Source organism: Puma concolor, chromosome E4 (assembly GCF_028749965.1).
Source record: "Puma concolor isolate L17-30 chromosome E4, mPumCon1.1.hap2, whole genome shotgun sequence".
NCBI lineage: Eukaryota > Metazoa > Chordata > Mammalia > Carnivora > Felidae > Puma > Puma concolor.
Window position 1 is genome coordinate 62,782,132 of NC_141683.1, and position 18,792 is coordinate 62,800,923.

General features: G+C 41.4%; 1 protein-coding gene across 4 annotated transcripts in view; it reads right to left on the reverse strand.

Moving 5' to 3' along the window:
• PLD5 (phospholipase D family member 5) overlaps positions 1-18,792 on the reverse strand; it is a 423,767-nt gene that overhangs the window by 25,671 nt on the left and 379,304 nt on the right. For all 4 annotated transcript variants that reach the window (XM_086694252.1, XM_086694254.1, XM_086694255.1 and 1 more), the window contains 2 exons: positions 18,014-18,211; positions 9,007-9,143 (listed from right to left, as the gene is read on the reverse strand). In XM_086694252.1, the coding sequence (XP_086550378.1) occupies positions 9,007-9,143; positions 18,014-18,211 (335 nt within the window). The remainder of the gene's footprint in view (positions 1-9,006; positions 9,144-18,013; positions 18,212-18,792) is intronic.

Sequence of the window (18,792 nt, forward strand, 5' to 3'; positions counted from 1 at the left end):
GCTCTCCAAAGTGACAAGATCCTCTCACAGTTAGGCCTTCCCGTTCCTGGTCCCTGCCTTTCCTCCAAGTGGATCTCACAGGACCTTACCTCGGGTTCTGTGTTCCAGCACTGAACTTGACTGAACTTGTGACAGACCCTGCCATGTGCTAGGCTATTTGTCTCCACCTGAAACTTGGCTCATGCTATCCTTTCTACCTGGAAAACTCCCTTTTTGTCCTTTTTTTCTAAGTCCTGCCTATTTTAATTTTTTTTTAATGTTTATTTTTGAGAAAGAGAGAGACAGAGTGCCAGTGGGGGAGGGGCAGAGAGAGAGGGAGACACAGAATGCGAAGCAGGCTCCAGGCTCTGAGCTGTCAGCACAGAGCCCGATGCGGGGCTCGAACTCACGAACCGCGAGACCATGACCTGAGCCGAAGTCGGACACCCAACTGATTGAGCCACCCAGGCACCCCACTCCTGCCTATTTTAAAATGTAATTAAGGTAGCATTTCCTCCAATAAGCCTCTTTTAACTTTGAAACTGCCACAAATGCTCTTTCATTGAGGACCTATACTATTTTGTACATATATTTATTATTCCGTTCACCACATTGTTATGATCATCTAGTCTGTGTCCGTTTGCCGTATTGGATGGAGTTCCTGAGACCATACACTGCTGATACTTGAATCACTCCTGCACAGTGCCCAATAAATATTAGTTGAATGAAAACATAAATGAAAAATGTTAATAGCTCACAGACTAATCAGCCTACTTTTTTTTTTTAATGTTTATTGATTTTTTGAGAGAGAGAGAGAGAGCATGAGTGTGCAAGCTGGGGAGGGGCAGAGAGAGAGACAGAGAGACAAGATCTGCAGTGGGCTCTGTGCTGAGAGCAGAGGGGCCCAAACTCACCACCTGCGAGATCATGACCTGAGCCAAAGTTGGACATTACCCGACTGAGCCACCCAGGTGCCCCAGCCTACTTTTTTTTTCTTATTGAATAAATTTGATGTGCAACATTTTGTAAATTTAATAAGATGTATAGCATCTTACTTTGATACATTTTTACATTGTAACATGGTTGCCAATGCACTGATATTTACCATATTTACACAATTGCAGTGTAATATTGTTGCCTGTATTCATTATACAGTACATTAAATCTCCATGGCCTATTTACTATTCATTACAAGTTTGCAGCCTTAAACACCATCACTCCTATTGCTCACCCCCATCTCCTGGTAACCAACACTGTACTGTCTGTTTTCTACACTTTTCTAGATTCCATGTATAAGTGGGATCATACAGTACTTGTGTTTCTCTGTCTGACTTTTCTCACTTAGCATAATGTGCTCAAGGTCCATCCACATTGGTGCAAAAGGAAGGATATTCTCCTTTCTCATGGCTGAGTAATATTCCATTGTGTATATGCACCACGTCTTTTCATCCATTCATCTGTTGATAGGCATTTGTGTTGTTTCCATTATGAATTCTGTTTTCATTTCCTTTGCTTAAACACCCAGATGTTGGAATTGCTGGATCGTATGGTAGATTTATTTTAATTTTGGGGGGAACCTCCCTATCGTTTTCCACAGTGATTGGATCAACTTCTCTTTCTTTCAACTGTGTATAAGGGTTCCCTTTTCACTATATCCTCATCAGCACCTACTGTCTCTTGTCTTCTTGAGGAACCATTGTAACAGGTGTGAGGTGGTATCTCATCATTGTTTTTTTTTTTAATTTTTTTTAACGTTTTATTTTATTTTTGAGACGGGGAGAGACAGAGCATGAACAGGGGAGGGTCAGAGAGAGGGAGACACAGAATCTGAAACAGGCTCCAGACTCTGAGCTGTCAGGACAGAGCCTGACGTGGGGCTCGAACTCATGGACCGCGAGATCATGACCTGAGCCGAAGTCGGCCGCCCAACCAACGGAGCCACCCAGGTGCCCCTCTCATCATTGTTTTGATTTGCCTTTACCTCATGATGAGTGATATTGAACATCTTTTCATGTGTCTGTTGGCCATTTTGATGTCCTCTTTGGAGAATGTTATTAGTTCTTTTGCCCATTTGTAATCAGACTATTTGCTTTTTTTAAAAAATTGAGTTGAATGAGTTCTTTACATACTTGGATATTAACCCTTTAGCTGATGTATGGTTTGCAAAACTTTTTCCCTATTCTGTAGGCTGTCTTTTCATTTTGTTAATTGTTTTTTTTTTTTTCTATGCGAAAGCTTTTGAGTTTGATGTAGCCTCATATGTTAACTTTTTGTTCTTGTTTGTGCTTTTGGTATCGTGGAAAAAAATTATTACCAAGACCATTATTGATAAGCTCCTTCTCTATATTTTCTTCTAGGAGTTTTATGATATCAGGTCTTGCCTTGAAGTCTTTGACCCATCTGAGTTCATTTTTGTGAGTGGTATGAGGTGAGGGCCCAATGTAATTGTTTGACATGTTTTCTCCAGTTTCCCCAGCACCATTTGTTGAAGAGACTATGCTTTCCCCATTGAGTGTTCCTGGTGCCCGTGTTCAATAGTAGTTGACTGTATAGGCCAGAGTTTAGTTCTGGGCTCTCTATTTTGTTCTATTTGTTGATGTTTGCCCATTTTTGTACTGTGTTTTTTTGTTTGTTTGTTTTGTTTTTTATTAATATGGCTTTGTTGTGTAGTTTCAAATCAGGATGTGTGATGTCTCGAACTTTGTTCTTTTTCTCAGGATTGCTTTGGCTGTTTGGGGTCTTTTGTGGTTCCACACAAATTTTAGGATTGTTTCTTTTATTTCTGTGAAGAATGTTTTCGGTATTTTGACGGGGATTGCATTGAATCTGTAGATCACGTTGGGTTGTCTAGCCATTTTAACAATATTAATTCTGATCCAGGAACACAGTATGCCTTTCCATTTGTTTGTGTCTTCTTCAATTTTTTTCAGCAAAGCTTTGTACTTTTCATTGTGCAGACCTTTCACTTCCTTGGTTAAATTTATTCCTATTTTGTTTTTGATGCTACTGAGAATGAGATGGCTTCTTTTCGTTTTCAGAGGCTTCATCACCAGTGAAGGAATGCAATTGATTTTGTATCTTGATGCTTTACTGAAATTGTTGATTAATTCCAACAGTTTTTTGACTGATTCTTTAGGACTTTGTATATAGATCACATCATCATATTATCAGCAAATCATGTCAATTTTAACCACTCCCTTCCTGATGTGTATGCCTTTTATTTCTTTGTCTTGCCTGATCGCTCTGGCTAGGGTTTCCAGAACTATACTGAATAGGAGTGGGAGAGTAGGCATCCTCACTTTTTTCCCCACCTTGGGGAAAATGCTTTCAATTTCTCTTCAGTGAGTGTAATGTTAGCTGTTGGTTTGTCCTATACAGCCTTTGTTATGGTGAGGTACGTTCCTTCTGTACCAAATTTGTTAAACATTTTTTTTTTTATCATGAAAGGGTGTTTTATTTTGTCAAATGATTTTTCTGTATCGATTGAGATAATCGTGTGATTTTTTTATGTATTATTTTATTGATGTGATATATTTGCATTTGTTGATTTGCATATTATTGAAGTATCCTGGTATCCCAGTGATAAATCCCACTTGGTCCTTGTGTCTAATTCTTTTAGTGTGTTCCTGAATTCGGTTTGCTACTGTTTTGTTTGAGAATTTTTGCATCTATATTCATCAGGGATATTGGCCTGTTGTTGTCTTTCTTGTGGTCTCCTTATCAGATTTTGACATCAAAGTAATGCTGTTCTCATAGAATGAGTTTGGAAGTGTTCCTCCTCCTTGATATTTTGAAAGAGTTTGGGGGAGGATTGGTGTTAATTCTACTTTAAACCTTTGGTAGAATTCTCCAGTGAAGCCATCTGGTCCTGAGGTTTTCTGTTTTGGGAGTTTCTTGATTACTGATTCAGTCTCTTTACTCATAATTGGTCTGTTCAGACTTTGTATTTCATCATGATTCAGTCTGGATAGGTTGTGTGTTTCTAGCAATGTATCCATTTCTTCTAGTTTATGTAATTTCTTGGCATAAACTCGTTCATAGGCGTCTCATAATTCTAGGTATTTCTGTAGTATCAGTTGTAATGTCTCCTCTTTCATTTCTAACTTATTTCTTTGAGTCTTTCCTCTTTTCCCCTTAGTCTGGCCAACGGTGTCAATTTTGTTTATCTTTGCAAAGAACCAGTTCTTAGCTTTGCTGATCCTTTCTATTGGCTTTTGGTCTCTGTTTCATTTATTTCTTCTCTGATCCTTAATATTTCCCCCCTCCTGCTAATTTTGGGCTTACTTTGTTTTTTCTTTTTTATTTTTTTTTTTTTTTAAATTTTTTTTTTCAACGTTTTATTTATTTTTGGGACAGAGAGAGACAGAGCATGAACGGGGGAGGGGCAGAGAGAGAGGGAGACACAGAATCGGAAACAGGCTCCAGGCTCCGAGCCATCAGCCCGATGCGGGGCTCGAACTCACGGACCGCGAGATCGTGACCTGGCTGAAGTCGGACGCTTAACCGACTGCGCCACCCAGGCGCCCCTTACTTTGTTTTTTTGTTTGTTTGTTTTTCCCTAGTTCCTTGTGGTATAAAGTTAGGTTATTTGAGATCTTTCTAATTTCTTAGTATCTGTGTTTATAGTTATAAACTTTCCTCTTGAAACTGCTTTTGCTGTGTCCCACAATATTTGATACATTGTGTTTTCAATGTAATTTTTTATTTGCCTTTTGATTTCTTCTTTGACTCAATGGTTGTTTAGAAGTGTGGTTAGTGTCCATCTATTTGTAGATCTTCTTACATTCCTCCTGTTGATTTCTAGTTTCATACCACAGTGGTCAGAGAAGATAATTGGTATGATTTCAACCTTCTTAAATTTGCTAAGATTTATTTTGTGGCCTAACATGTGATTTATCCTGGACAACGTTCCATGTGCACTTGAGAAGAATGTGTATTCTGCTGCTGTTGGGTGGAATATTCTACATATGTCTAAGCAGTCCATTTGTTCTAAATTTGTTCCAGATTCAACTGCAACATTTTCTTGTTGATTTTCTGTCCAGGTGATTTATCCATTGTTGATGGTGGGGTATTAGAGTATCCTACAGTTATTGTATTATTGTCTATTTCTCCCTTAAGATCTCTCATTAATTGTTTAATATATTTTGATGTTCCAGTGTTGGGAGCATGTATATTTATGATTGCTATATCTTCTTGACATACTGGCCCCTTTGTCATTATATAACGACCTTCTTTACTTTTTGTGACCCCTTCTGGCTTGAAGTCTATTTTGTCTATTATAGGCACCTCTACGCTTGCCTCCTTTTCATATGTTTGCTTGGAATATCATCTTCCATCGTTCACTTTGAGTCTGTATTTGTCTCTAGAGCTGGAGTGAGTCTTCCGTAGGCAGCATATTGTTTTTTTATCCATCCAGCCACTCTGTGCCTTTTGATGGGTGAGTTCAATCCATTTTCACTGAGGGTGATACTAAGATGTAATCATATATACTATATACTGCTGCCATTTTATTTTTTGCCTTCTGGTTATTTTGTCTCTATTGTTTCTTTTTTCTCTTTTTCTTTTTACCCATTCTTTCTTTTTTTCCCCCATTTCTGTCTACTTTTGCCAGTTGGTGGTTTTCCATGATGATTTGTTCATTCTCCCCCTCTTTATATTTCATGACTGTTCTAAGTTTTTGCCATGTGGTTACCATGGGGTTTACCCAAAACAACTCATAGAAAAAACAGTCCTTTTTCTGCTGATAGCAGCTCACTTTTCTTGACCTATCATCCTTTCAATCCTCTCCTTTTATATATATATATATATTTTTTTTTATTTATTTTTGGGACAGAGAGAGACAGAGCATGAACGGGGGAGGGGCAGAGAGAGAGGGAGACACAGAATCGGAAACAGGCTCCAGGCTCCGAGCCATCAGCCCAGAGCCTGATGCGGGGCTCGAACTCACGGACCGCGAGATCGTGACCTGGCTGAAGTCGGATGCTTAACCGACTGCGCCACCCAGGCGCCCCTCCTTTTATATTTTTGATGCCACAAATTACCTCTTTTTATGTTATGATTTCATTACCAGCTTGCTGCAGCTATCGTTATTTTGGTGCTGTTTTTCTTTAACATTTATGATATAGCTAAGAGTTTCATACACTGTTCCAGAAAAAGAGTTCCAGTTTTCTAATTCTGACTGCCTGTTTATCACCTTAATCAGAATTTTGTGTGCTGTCAATTTTTTGTTTCAGCTTGAAGAGCGCCTTTCAACATTTCTTGTTAAGACAGGTCTAGTGGTGGTGAACTCCCTCAGCTTTTGTTTGTTTGGGAAAGCATTTATTCCTCCTTCACATCTGAAAGGTAACTTTGCCAGGAGAGAGTATTCTTGGCTGCCGGCCTACATTCTTATTGTTCCTTCACACATTTACTGGTTTTCTTCTGAAAGATGTATTTCGTGTGACTGAGGAAATAAATAACGAACAACCCCAAACCAAGGCCAAAATAAATATGCGAATTGCTAAAAGAAACAGCACTTGATTGCCAAAACAGGAAGAATTGAAATAGGGCTTCTGATTTTTTACCGCGGGATTGATTTAGCCATACATCATTGTTCCCTTCACTTCTTACTTCTTTGAAAGTTAGAAGTCACTTCTAATATTGTTGCTTAATGATGGTGTATATATTTTTCTACCTGTGACCAACCACTTCTACTTTGGGAACCTGTGAATTTTTCCTCTTTCATTTGGATGTTTAGCAGTGCGTAGACTAAAAGCCCAGCCTGTGGCACACTGACGCACTGATATTTGACAATGTCCATTTGTTCATTCTAGTTGAATTCTGAAAACTTTCTCCAGGACAATGTAGAGACAGGTAACCATGCTGACTCTTAAGTAATTTTTTTGTAGGATTGAGAAGAATTTAATTATAACGTGGATGTTTGAACTTCTTATGTCTCTGATGACTTTTTAAAAAAAATTTAATGTTTATTTACTTTTGAGAGGGGGAGAGGCGGGCAGAGAGAGAGGGAGACACAGAATCTGAAGCAGGCTCCAGGTTCTGAGTTGTCAGCACGGAGCCCGACGTGGGGCTTGAACTCACGAACTCATGAGATCATGACCTGAGCCGAAGTTGGATGCTTAACCGACTGAGCCCCCCAGGAGTCCCTCTGATGACTTTTCATTAGAATGCTTGATGGGATTGTGGGTTTGAAATATCCTAAGTATGATAAGAGAACTGCTCTTTGAACAGCCGCTGAAATGGTAGATTAATAACCAAAATGCAAAATTTCAGGTGAGTTTTCAGTTTTTTAACATTCTTTTAGTTTTCTTTAACTTCTACATTTCCAAGATATTTTAGATTCTCTATGCTAACTCCTTCCTCTCTGGCCACAAAGGATATTAATTTTGTTTGTGGGGCTTCATGGAATGAAGGTTTTGTCAATCCTAAGAAATCATCACCCCATTATCCCTTACTCTCATTCTGAATAATAGGAGAAGCAGGCAAAACGTATCTATTATGTTTCAAAGTCTTCTCAAAGTGAAGTTGACATCTAAAATGAAATCTCAAACCAATAAATTGGAGAAAAATAAAAAAGAGATAGCAAACATGTAAAAGTATATGGGTAAACACCTACGAATATTCAAGGGATGTGCCATATTTTAAAGTAAAAATGTTTTAATAGTATATCTTGTAGCTTGAAATGCTTTTTGACTGTCATTATGGGAGATCACTTTGCAGGAGACTCATGCTTTTGCAATCTTACAGGCATCTGCATAAAGAAGCTGCATATTAGGCATATGTTGGTTGGCAACATGAACAATATTCAAGCAAGAGAGGGCACGCTTCATCATTTACCTCAGTAAAGGGTTATTTTGAAATTGCAATTTCCCAAATTAAAAAGGTCTCCGGCTGTACTCTCAGAAATGTGCACTTTGAAAACTTTTCCTGGCTTTAAATGGGTTATTCAAAGCACTTATAAGTAGCCAAATCTGTGCATTCCTGGCAGGAGAGCAAAAGTGGGAAATATCTGGGGCACAGCCAGGCATTTATGCACTTAGGGGCATATAGTCCATCCCTAAATTTATTTCAAGTATTTCCCCTCTAAACAATGATGAATTGCTGTAAAAATCCCTTCATTTTTAAATTTAATTTTTTAAAACGTTTATTTATTTTTTGAGAGACAGCGACAGAGCGTGAGCAGGGGAGGGGCAGAGGGAGAGGGAGACACAGAATCCCAAGCAGGATCCAGGCTGCGAGCTGTCAGCACAGAGCCCGACGTGGGGCTCAAACTCATGAACTGAGAGATCATGACCTGAGCCAAAGTCGGATGCTTAACCAACTGAGCCACCCAGGTGCCCCCCAAATCCCTTCATTTTTTAAAATGCTCGCTTCCTCATAGAGAGGAATGGATTGACTGAGAACATATACATACTGAGTTTCTTTCTTCTTTAAGTTGAAAAAATACAAAAAATCAGCCTTTAATGAAAACTGACATGAATACGACCAAAATGATGTCTCCTTGGAGGAAAATCTTGCCAGACCTACTCAGTTTCAGTATATCCTTCAGGGACACCTGCTAGCTAAGAACTTTCAAGAAATATTTTTTGGGGAGCATCTGCCAGGCTCAGTCAGTAGAGCATGTGACTTTTGATCTCAGGGTTGTGAGTTCGAGGCCCACACTGGATGAGGAGATTACTTTTAAAAAGTGTTAAATTTTTTTTTCCAGAAAAATTTTTTTTTTCCAATTTATTTTATTTTTCAAATAAATTTCAAATTGAAAACAACCCGATCTCCATTCTAAAGTTGCTCTCATGCCTGTAAGGTAAAACACGGTGGTACTTCTGTAGAGTGAGTCCCCGAGTCCTTCAAATGGACTGAGGGAGGAGATGCATCATGGGTAAGTTGCAAATGCACTCGGAGGTCTGAACGGTGTGTGACCTAAAGGGAAACGGAGAGCACCTCAGTGTCCAGCCGGTTTCCTATGGTCCCCGGTTTGCACCTGGCCCTGGAGGCTGGGTTGAAGGACGAGGTTACTCACTCACTGACCTTTTGGTGCTCGTGCTGGAGATTGGCAGGTAGTCCGTGACAGCGATGTATACGTACTGCTTGGCGTCGTCTATCACGCTGTAGATGGCGTCTATGTCAAAGCTTCTGTTTTTAGGGCAGAAGAGTTTGGGAGAATTCTGTGAAGACACAAAAACCAAACTTTCAGAGGATTAATTTTTGTCAGCTGGGGCTTTCTCTTTGTTGTTGTTGTTGATTTGTTTCAGTGGATCTTGGCTTTGAGGTAGATTTTTCAAACCAACTCTCCAGTCCTTTATGAGAATAGACAAATGTATTTTCAATCCCATCATAGTTGAGGCATGTTCAGATCAAGGTGTGGTGGGATGTGTCTCAAGTCTGACCTTTATGTCTGTTTGGGGAGGAAATTCTTGCTTTCAGGATACACACCTCTCATTTTCAGAGTATTCTAACTCACACTTACAGGGCTCTGGTGAACACTCCATCATGAATAACAGTTAATTTTCTCAGGTGTTACCATATAATACATATATGTACACACAGCAATCAATTTACCTGAAAAGTCATTTCATTTGAAAGGTGATGTGGGCATAAAAACATTCTAGACATGCAATCTAAAAAATCTTGTGGATTTTTTCCCCTCTCATCATTAAGTCAGGAAGAAGAGTGCAAAGGTCATCAATAATTCTAAAGAAAAACCCAGCAAGTGACTACGAAGACCAAATTCATCAGGAGGGACAGGGAAGGAGGATATTCTGAAAAACTCAAGCCAACGAACAAAGAGGCAAATTATACTTGAGGCATTTTTCTCCTGTTGCTCAAGGTGGTTTCCATCTTATAAAAATAAGGTGTTTTTGGATGAAATTGCTATAGAAAGATGTAGTTTGGCTTTCTCGTTGTTTTCCCAGCACACAGGACTAAAAATAGCATTACTGGGTTTGCTGTCTTACTCTGAGCAGCAGGAGGCAGTGGTGAGTGGAGGGGTGCACGTATGGGAGGGCTTCTGGAACTGTCCTGCATCCAACGCTCAGGACAACTCCCATCACTGTGCTGGTGGGAATGCCTATCCCGGCTTAGACAGAGGGAAGATGAAGCCGTTGTCTTGGATGTCCAAGCAAGACAGACGTGGAGCGTGGGGGCAGGAAAGGAGCCTGTTGAAGGTCATATACTCTCTCAATGTCCCTGCTCAGAAAGTCATCTTGGAAGGCGACTATCAGATTGAGTTTTTGATCATTTATTTTTCTTCTGGAACGAAGATGAGTTTCCAAGTCTTTTAAGAAATTAATGCCAGGGGCACCCGGGAGGCTCAGTCGGTCAAGTGTCCGAATGTTGATTTCAGCTCAGGTCATGATCCAGCACCGTGGGATTGAGTCCCATGCTGGGCTCTGCGCTGACAGCACAAAGCCTGTTTGGATCTTCTCTCTGCCCCTCCCCCTGCTCGTGCTCTCTCTCAAAATAAATAAGTAAACTTAAAAAAAAAAAAAACAACAACTAATGACAAAAAACCCTCACAAAAAAACGTAAAAATAGAGGTGCCTGGGTGGCTCAGGTCATGATCACAGTTTGTGGGTTCAAGCCCCGCATTGGGCTCTGTGCTGACAGCTCAGAACCTGGAGCCTGCTTTGGTTTCTGCGCCCCCCTCTCTCTGCCCCTCCCCCACTCACGCTCTGTCTGTCTCAAAAAATGAACATTAACAAAAAAATTTAAAAAACATAAACATAAGAAAAGACACAAACATAAACCCCAAACAAAAACAACAAAAGATAAAACCAACCAACCAACCAACCAAACCCAGTGCTGGTCCTACACCTTTTCCCTAGCACACACGCAGTGGATACTCTGCCTGTCCCCAAGACAGGTGCTCCTGCTTCTAGTGGCCACTGGGTCTCCCTCTTACTCCTGACTGCCCCTCCTCCCATTCAGGCTCTAGTGCTCTTTCTTTGCTGGGGCTTTTACACATCATTTTCTCGTCACCATGATGGACACACACACACACACACACACACACACACACACACATCACACTCAGCATTTCTGGTGTCTGGGAATCCAGTCTGAACCCACTGAACTATGGCCTCCAAGCCCTGGCCTCCCATTTCTCTGCCTCCCTCCTGTGCCAGCTATCACGCCCTCTGTGCCTGGCTCTCATCTGTCTGCCCCTGCACATTTGCTCCCGCCAGCCCTTCCGGACCAAGCTTCCTCGTTCTTGCCCGTCAGTTTTATGCTTTCTCTAGTTCAACTACAAGCTCCTCCATGAAACTTCTGTATTTCCCCAGCCAGAGGCCCCTTCTCCCTTCTCTGCCCGCCGGTAATATGATTGATTGGCTACATTATTTAGCATATTCAAACTTGTAATTATTTGCACTTGCCTCATTTGCCTGCCTAGACTGTCACTGACCTGATTTTAGGGACTGTACTTTACTCATTTTTCTATCTCCATGAAAACATCCAAAATTGACATTACTTAATTCCCTCAGCCTGTTGGGTCTGCTTTAAACATTCTTCAGGCTAACATGGGGGAGCTGAGGGTCTTTGCTCTAGACAGGAGCTCAAGGAAGCTCCGACATGCGTCCAAGCGCCCACGTTTCTGCTTCAGGAATTTCTTGAACTTCCTTGCATGTTGCAAAAACGAGGTTTTGGTTTCAGGGAGGAAAAAATTGAGGCACAGGAGTCGTTGCTGTCTTCACATTTGCTCTTATATCCTGCAAGTCTGGACTTTGGGTGCCTTTCAGTGATACAGGCTAGGCTCCAGCATTTACAGCCTGCAGCCTGCTGGCTGTGTACCTTACACTTGCTGAGCCTCGCAGCCTAAGGGATTAATAGTAGAACGCACCTCTCACACTGGTTTCCCTTGAGGCTTAAATCGGGTAATGGCCTGTTCCCTGGCTGGGTGAGTGCCTTTCTTCTGTGCTTGCTTTCATTTGTTCAGCAAATAGTACGAAGTGCCCGCCATGCTCCAGCTCTAGGCTAGCCACCTGGTATATACCAGTGATCAAAGTAAGACTCCTGCTTCCTGGAGCTTCATTCTGGAACGTGCTACATTGTATTGCATTCATATGCAACCGCTGGGTTGCTCATCCCCTTTACCTTATGCCATGCTGTGCTTAGCATATGTTTTATATCCATATCTGTGGAATGAATGTGAAAGTGCTTCTTAAATTAATCAGCATTGAAGGTCTGTGTGATCCCCCAACCTCCATTCTTAATGGAGTTACTTCATGCTACGTCTTTCCATCCACGTGTGAACAGTTCTTTATTTGGATTTGCCTGCTGTATTGTTTCCTATGTTCCCATTGTCTAACCCAGTGCCTAAACCATGGCAGGTGCTCCACGTGTTTATTAAGGAAACGCATGACCCTCGGTATCAGTACCCCCCTGGCCCTAGGGGCATGGTGGTATGTGATGATATGTTCCAGAGTCTGCTACCTTTGAAAATAGTGCTGAATATACTACTGGCTAAAAATGTTTGCTTAAGATATAAATGAATAAGGGGTGCCTGAGTGGCTCCAACTCTTGGTTTCAGCTCAGGTCGTGATCTCATGGTTCAGGAGTTCGAGCCCCACATCAGGTTCCTGGCTGACGGTGGGGAGCCTGTTTGGGATTCTCTGTCTCTGTCTCTCTCTCTCTGCCCCTCCTCCACTCATGCACTCATGCTGTCCACCTCCCCCCCGCCCTGCAAAATAAATAAATAAACATAAAAAGATGTAAATGAATGAACAACACAAAGAATGATCTACTGATTCAGCGGAGGAAGTTAACTAGTTCCAATAGTTTAATTACAGAGAAGGCTGTTAAGTTTCCCTGTTATTGCTCCTGAATTAATTTTTTGAGCCTAGCACTGTGTACTCCTTTACTATGAGAGGGAGAAGGAAAACAGATTCTTCCCTGTTTCAGCTCTGTGATGACTTTTACCGCTCAAATGCTCTCGTGCACCTTGCTTCTAGGCAATATGTCTCTCTTAGATCAAATAGTGCCTTATACACGCACGTAACTTGTTTTGCATATTCGTTAAATATTTGCCTTAGACTTCTGATTTATTTCACTATAGTTTCCTGGTTTTTAAGAAGTTCATACTCCATCCTCAAAATATATATGTTAAAATATATTAAACACAAAAAGATAGCCCACAGAATGGGAGAAAATATTTGCAAATTGTATATCTGATAAAGGAGCTATATGCAGAATGTATAAGAACTCTTACAACTCAGTAATAAAAACCAAATAAAAGCCACCTTGGTGGCTCAGTTGGTTAAAAGTCTGACTCTTGATTTTAGCTCAGGTGATGATCTCAGGGTCATGAGAGGAGTCCTACATCGGGCTCTGCACTGGGTATAGAGCCTGCTTAAGAGTCTCTCTTCCTCTCCCTCAGTCCCTCCCCGACTTGTGCTCTCTCTCTCAACAAACAAACAAAACCCAAGTAAACTAATGGAAAAGTGGGCAAAGGATTGGATAGACATTTCTCAAAAAAGATAAACAAATAGCCAATGAACATATTAAAATATACAAATGAAAACCACAGTGAGATACCATTTCATACCCATTTGGAGGGGTAAAATAAAACAAAATAACAAGCATTGGCAAAGATGTGGAGAAAACAGAGCCCTCATTAACTGCTGGGGGAACTGTAAAATGGGGCAGCCAGTTTGGAAACCAATGTGTCAGTCTCTCAAAATGTTAAGCACAGAGTTGCCACATTCCCCAACACAGCCACTCCTGAGTACACACCCCAAAGCACTGAAAACAGGTGTTCAAATACAAACTTGCACACGTCAGTCCATGACAACAGTACTGTCAGGACCCAAAAGATAGAAACACCCAAATGTCCGTCAACTGATGGGGGAATAAACAAACTGTGGCATATCTGTATAATGGAGTATTATTTGGCCACGAAAGGGAATGGAGTGCTGATTCATGCTGTAACATTAATGGACTTTGAAAACATTATACTAAGTGAAAGATGTCAATTACAAAAGACTACATATTATATATGCTTCATTTATATGAAATACCTAAAGAAAGGAGAATTCTAAGGGACAGAAAGTAGACTAGCAGTTTCCAGGGGCTGAGGGAAGGGGAAAATGGAGAGTGGCTCCTAATGGTTTTCTTTGTGGTGATGAAACTGTCCTTTTATTAAAAACTTTTTAATGTTTATTTATTTTTGAAAGACAGAGAGAGACAGAGAATGAACAGGGGAGGGGCAGAGAGAGGGAGACATGGAATCCGAAGCAGGCTCCAGGCTCTGAGCTGGCAGCACAGAGCCCGATGAGGGGCTTGAACTCACAAACTGTGATGTCATGACCTGTGCAGAAGTCGAATGCTTAACTAACTAAGCCACCCAGGTGCCCCCAAAATAACCTAAAATTAGATGGTGGAGATAGCTGCACAAGCCTGTGATTACACAAAAACCCACTGAATCATATACTTTAAAAGAAATGCCACGGAATGTGAAGTATCTCTCAATAAAGCTATTAAAAAGGTAATTAACAATATGTAGTGGAGGTTCTAAAGACTAATATAACATGGCATTTTTCATAGCAGCACTAGGTTCCACTTAATGTCCTGCCCTCACTCACTAGATACATCTCAGTATACATGACTGCTGGGTGAATGAACAAAACTATAATGAGAGATCAGATCTGTCTAGCACCCAGATCAGTAACTAGTCTATATATATATTTTTAATGTTCATTTATTTTTTTTTTAAATTAAAAAAAATTATTTATTTTTGAGAGGCAGAGAGAGACAGAGAACAAGTGGGGGAGGGGCAGAGAGAGAAGGAGACACAGAATCTGAAACAGGCTCCAGGCTCTGAGCTGTCAGCCCAGAGCACGACGTGGGGCTCGAACTCACAGACTTGAGATCATGACCTGGGCCGAAGTCGGACGCCCAACCAACTGAGCCACCCAGGTGCCCCACACCAAATACTTTCAATTTAAATATATTTGCTTTGGCATGTTTGGCATACATCACTCAGAAAATTATATACATCCTAGAACTTTATATTAAAATTACTAATAAATCCAATCCAACATTTTTTGGAGCCTTGTGTAAGGTGTTGGGAATACCAATGAGCAAGACGGTCCAGTATATGATCTTCAGAGGCTTTTAAATAGCAGGAGAGATGATCAATAAACAATCAACAAACAGCTACGAAAATATAATAGATGCCACAACAGGGGTGAAATCAAGGAGGTCTGGGATTCCAGACCAATTCCACTGGTGGCGGGGGGTGTCTGACTTTATTTTATACCTGTAGGATTTTATACCTCTGCAAACGTGGTGTTCAATTAATACCTGTTGAATTGAAATTCAAAGGTAGGCTTGACATTACTAGGAAATAGAAAACAGTAAGTTAAAATAATATAATAAATAAAAATAGAAAATAGAGGCATCATATACTTGAAAAGACTATACCTAAAGGCATGTTTCAAAAGTCTACTTATTTTGTGACAAATCGTTTGATAAAACGCAATTTGTAAGTCTGTCCCACAGTACAACAAAGATCTACATTTTAGTAGATTTTATTAAAGGCCTGGGCCCTCTCTCTGGGGTAGATATGTTAATTTTGGGATCAACAAAGGGGGATTTGCCACCTTTTTAAGAGTCAGAATTTAGGGGTGCCTGGGTAGCTCAGTCGGTTAAGTGTCCGACTTTGGCTCAGGTCATGATCTCATGGTTTTGAATTTGAGCCCCACGTCAGGCTCTCTGCTGTCAGCTGGGGGGCTGCTTCAGATCCTCACCACCCCCCCCCCCACCCCTCCCCACTCAGGTGCACATGCATGCACATGTTCTCTCTCTCTCTCTCTCAAAACTAAATAAACATTTAAAAAAAGAAAATTTAAATGTATGCAAAACCCACATTCACCAATCTCTAAGATTTAAACCGTAAATTGAAAATCTAGCAAGTATCTGAAACTTGCTTACCATTCATTTCTTCCCTGTTGCTTCCCATCTGTTCTACTGGAGCTGGCTGAGCACCTGTCCTTTGGGGCATCATGTCACCCTGTTACCTTCTCTGCATTAAGGGATCCTTGGCAAATTTCCTATTGTGACTCATCTACAAATTCAGGATACTATCTGGCCTTCTTGTTTTACAGGGTTGTCTTGAGAGAAACTTCAGAAATGAAACTGAATACATGAAGTCATTTTGCTAGTAAAACACCCCATACAATATGCTGCTTGCTACTACATTGCTGACCTCCACATATTAAAAAGAAAAGCCTTTTTCACTTTGATGAAAATCTTTCAGTCTATTTTCTGCTATTTGCATTTATGTGAATTTCTTAAGACAAACAACTTCAACATCCTCTTTTGTCTCAATTGCTACATGTCTAAATTTTCAGACTGTGCTTTCATTTTAATTGACAAAAAGGTCAGAATTCACTCTTCAGTGACACGTTCTTCAGTGATATAAAAATTGTTGGCATAAAAGCACTCCTGTCAGTGGGGGACCAGCATGTTGAATTGGGAGCATGGTCTTAAGAAATTTATCTAGGTCCCAGGATCAATTCAGAAGGCTGTTTCATTTTTTTTTTTTAATTTTTTTTTTTTTTTTAGCGTTTATTTATTTTTGAGACAGAGAGAGACAAAGCATGAATGGGGGAGGGCCAGAGAGAGAGACGGAGACACAGAATCTGAAACAGGCTCCAGGCTCTGAGCTGTCAGCACAGAGCCCGACGCGGGGCTCGAACTCACGGGCCGCGAGATCATGACCTGGGCCGAAGTCGGCCGCTTAACCGACTGAGCCACCCAGGCGCCCCCAGAAGGCTGTTTCAAATCAAAATTCTAAGGTCTCACCCCAGGTCCAGTGGATCAGATCCTGGCCTGGGCAATGGTGGGAGGCTGCATATCTGCATTTTATTTATTTTATTTTATTTTATTTTATTTGATTTTATTATTTTATTGTTTATTTATTTTTGAGAGAGAGAGAGACAGCGCAAGCAGGGGAGGGGCAAATAGAGAGGGGGAGAGAGAATTCCAAGCACTGTCAGCACAGAGCCTGATGCAGGGCTCAGTCTCAGGAACTGTGAGATCAAGACCTGAGCCCAAACCAAGAGTCGGACACTTAACCAACTGAGCCACCCAGGCACCCCATGTAAATCTGCATCTTCAACAGGATCCCCAGCCAGTTCTTAAGTTTTTAAAGTTTGGTGGACCAGGGCTGCAGGCACGGATATTCACATTGCCCATTCCCAGTGACCCTGTGGGACAGCAGTGGGTCGTAGTTGTGGGAGGTGGGGAGTGGCAGTTTCCAGGGTAGTCAGAGGCCTGAAGCTGTGCCCTGCCCTCTGGGCCTCCTCCCTCAGCCTCGATCAAGTACACTTCTGCTTTTACCTGTTTTACACACCAACATGCCTCAGATTTTTTCATCAAAGGTTTCTATTGCTAAAAACAAGTCTGACAATCACTGAAGTAGGGCATGGAAAATAGGATCAGAAGACCTGGGAGCTGGTGCCTGTCTTGGCTCCTGCCATGAGGGTCTTTGTGTTAGTAGATAAGCCTCATCCCTTTGTCTGTAACAGGGTTACAAAGCTGGGTCTACCTTAACAGATGGCCAGAGGGATCAAATTCAATAACACTAAGCATAAGGAACTAGGGATGAATATTAACGTTCATTATTATCACTAGGGACAGCATATGATTAGGCGTAAGAGTGGGTGTATCTCGGGGCGTCTGGGTGACTCAGTCGGTTAAGCTTCCGACTTCCGCTCAAGTCATGATCTCACAGTTCATGAGTTTGGGCCCCGCGTCGGGCTCTGGGCTGACAGCTCAGAGCCTGGAGCCTGCTTTGGATTCTGTGTCTCCTCTCTCTCCACCCTTCCCTTGCTTGCACTTGGTCTCTCTCTCTCTCTCAAAAGTAAATAAACATTAAAATAATTTCTTTCAGAAAAGAGTGGGTATATCTTACCTCGTCAAGGGGTGGGACAGAACTCATCTTTAGAATTTGGGCTTGCCCAGCACAAGATCACACTCGAACGAACATTCCAACTTCGGAAGAAGGAAGAGGAGGAGCGAGAGGGCAATGACTCACCGACACAAATGCTTGAGATTTGGTGTCGTTCAGCTGAAGCTGCAATTTCTTTTCGTTGTCATAGACTCCGTAGAGCCTCTTGGACCAGGTCTGAGGCACTCTGCTCTTGAATTTTAATGAGCTATACAGAGCGAATATCCTCTGTAAATCCAGGACCAGGCAGCTGCAGTTGTAGAAGATGACACCGAGTTCTTTCATCTGTGAAATTAAAATAGAAAAAGCATCGGTGCCATGTACGACGGGTGGCGCTATTTTCAGAGAACAAATATGCACAAGAATGCAGTTGTAGTGACTCCTTCTCTCACTGCTGTTATACAGAAGTGTGCAGATACAGGCATGTTACGGTGTCTGGAGGGGATACGGTATAAAAATGCTTCAAGATTTCAGGAGAACTTTGGCTTGCGTTTTTGCATTTGGGGTCTTATAGATAAGTTTTCCATATTCACTTCCATTTTTACATCAGCTCTTCAGATTCATTCCTTAAAACACTTTCTCGTCCGAATCCTTAAATCGTGCGGCGGTACCCAGGTTTTCATGGCAGCATCGTGGAACGGTTGACATCCTGGATTCTGAAGTCAGACTGCCTGGAATTAGGCTCCAGTTCCACAGCTTTCTAGCTGTGTGACTTTGGGCAAGACTCACCATCTCCGGGCCTCAGTTTCCTTCTTCCCTAAAACTGGGTTAATAGTGTTTATTGTACAGAGGTGCTGTGATGCTTAAAATGGTCAGTACCATTAAAGGGCTCAGAAGAGTGTCCATGACTTGTAACTCACTAAAAA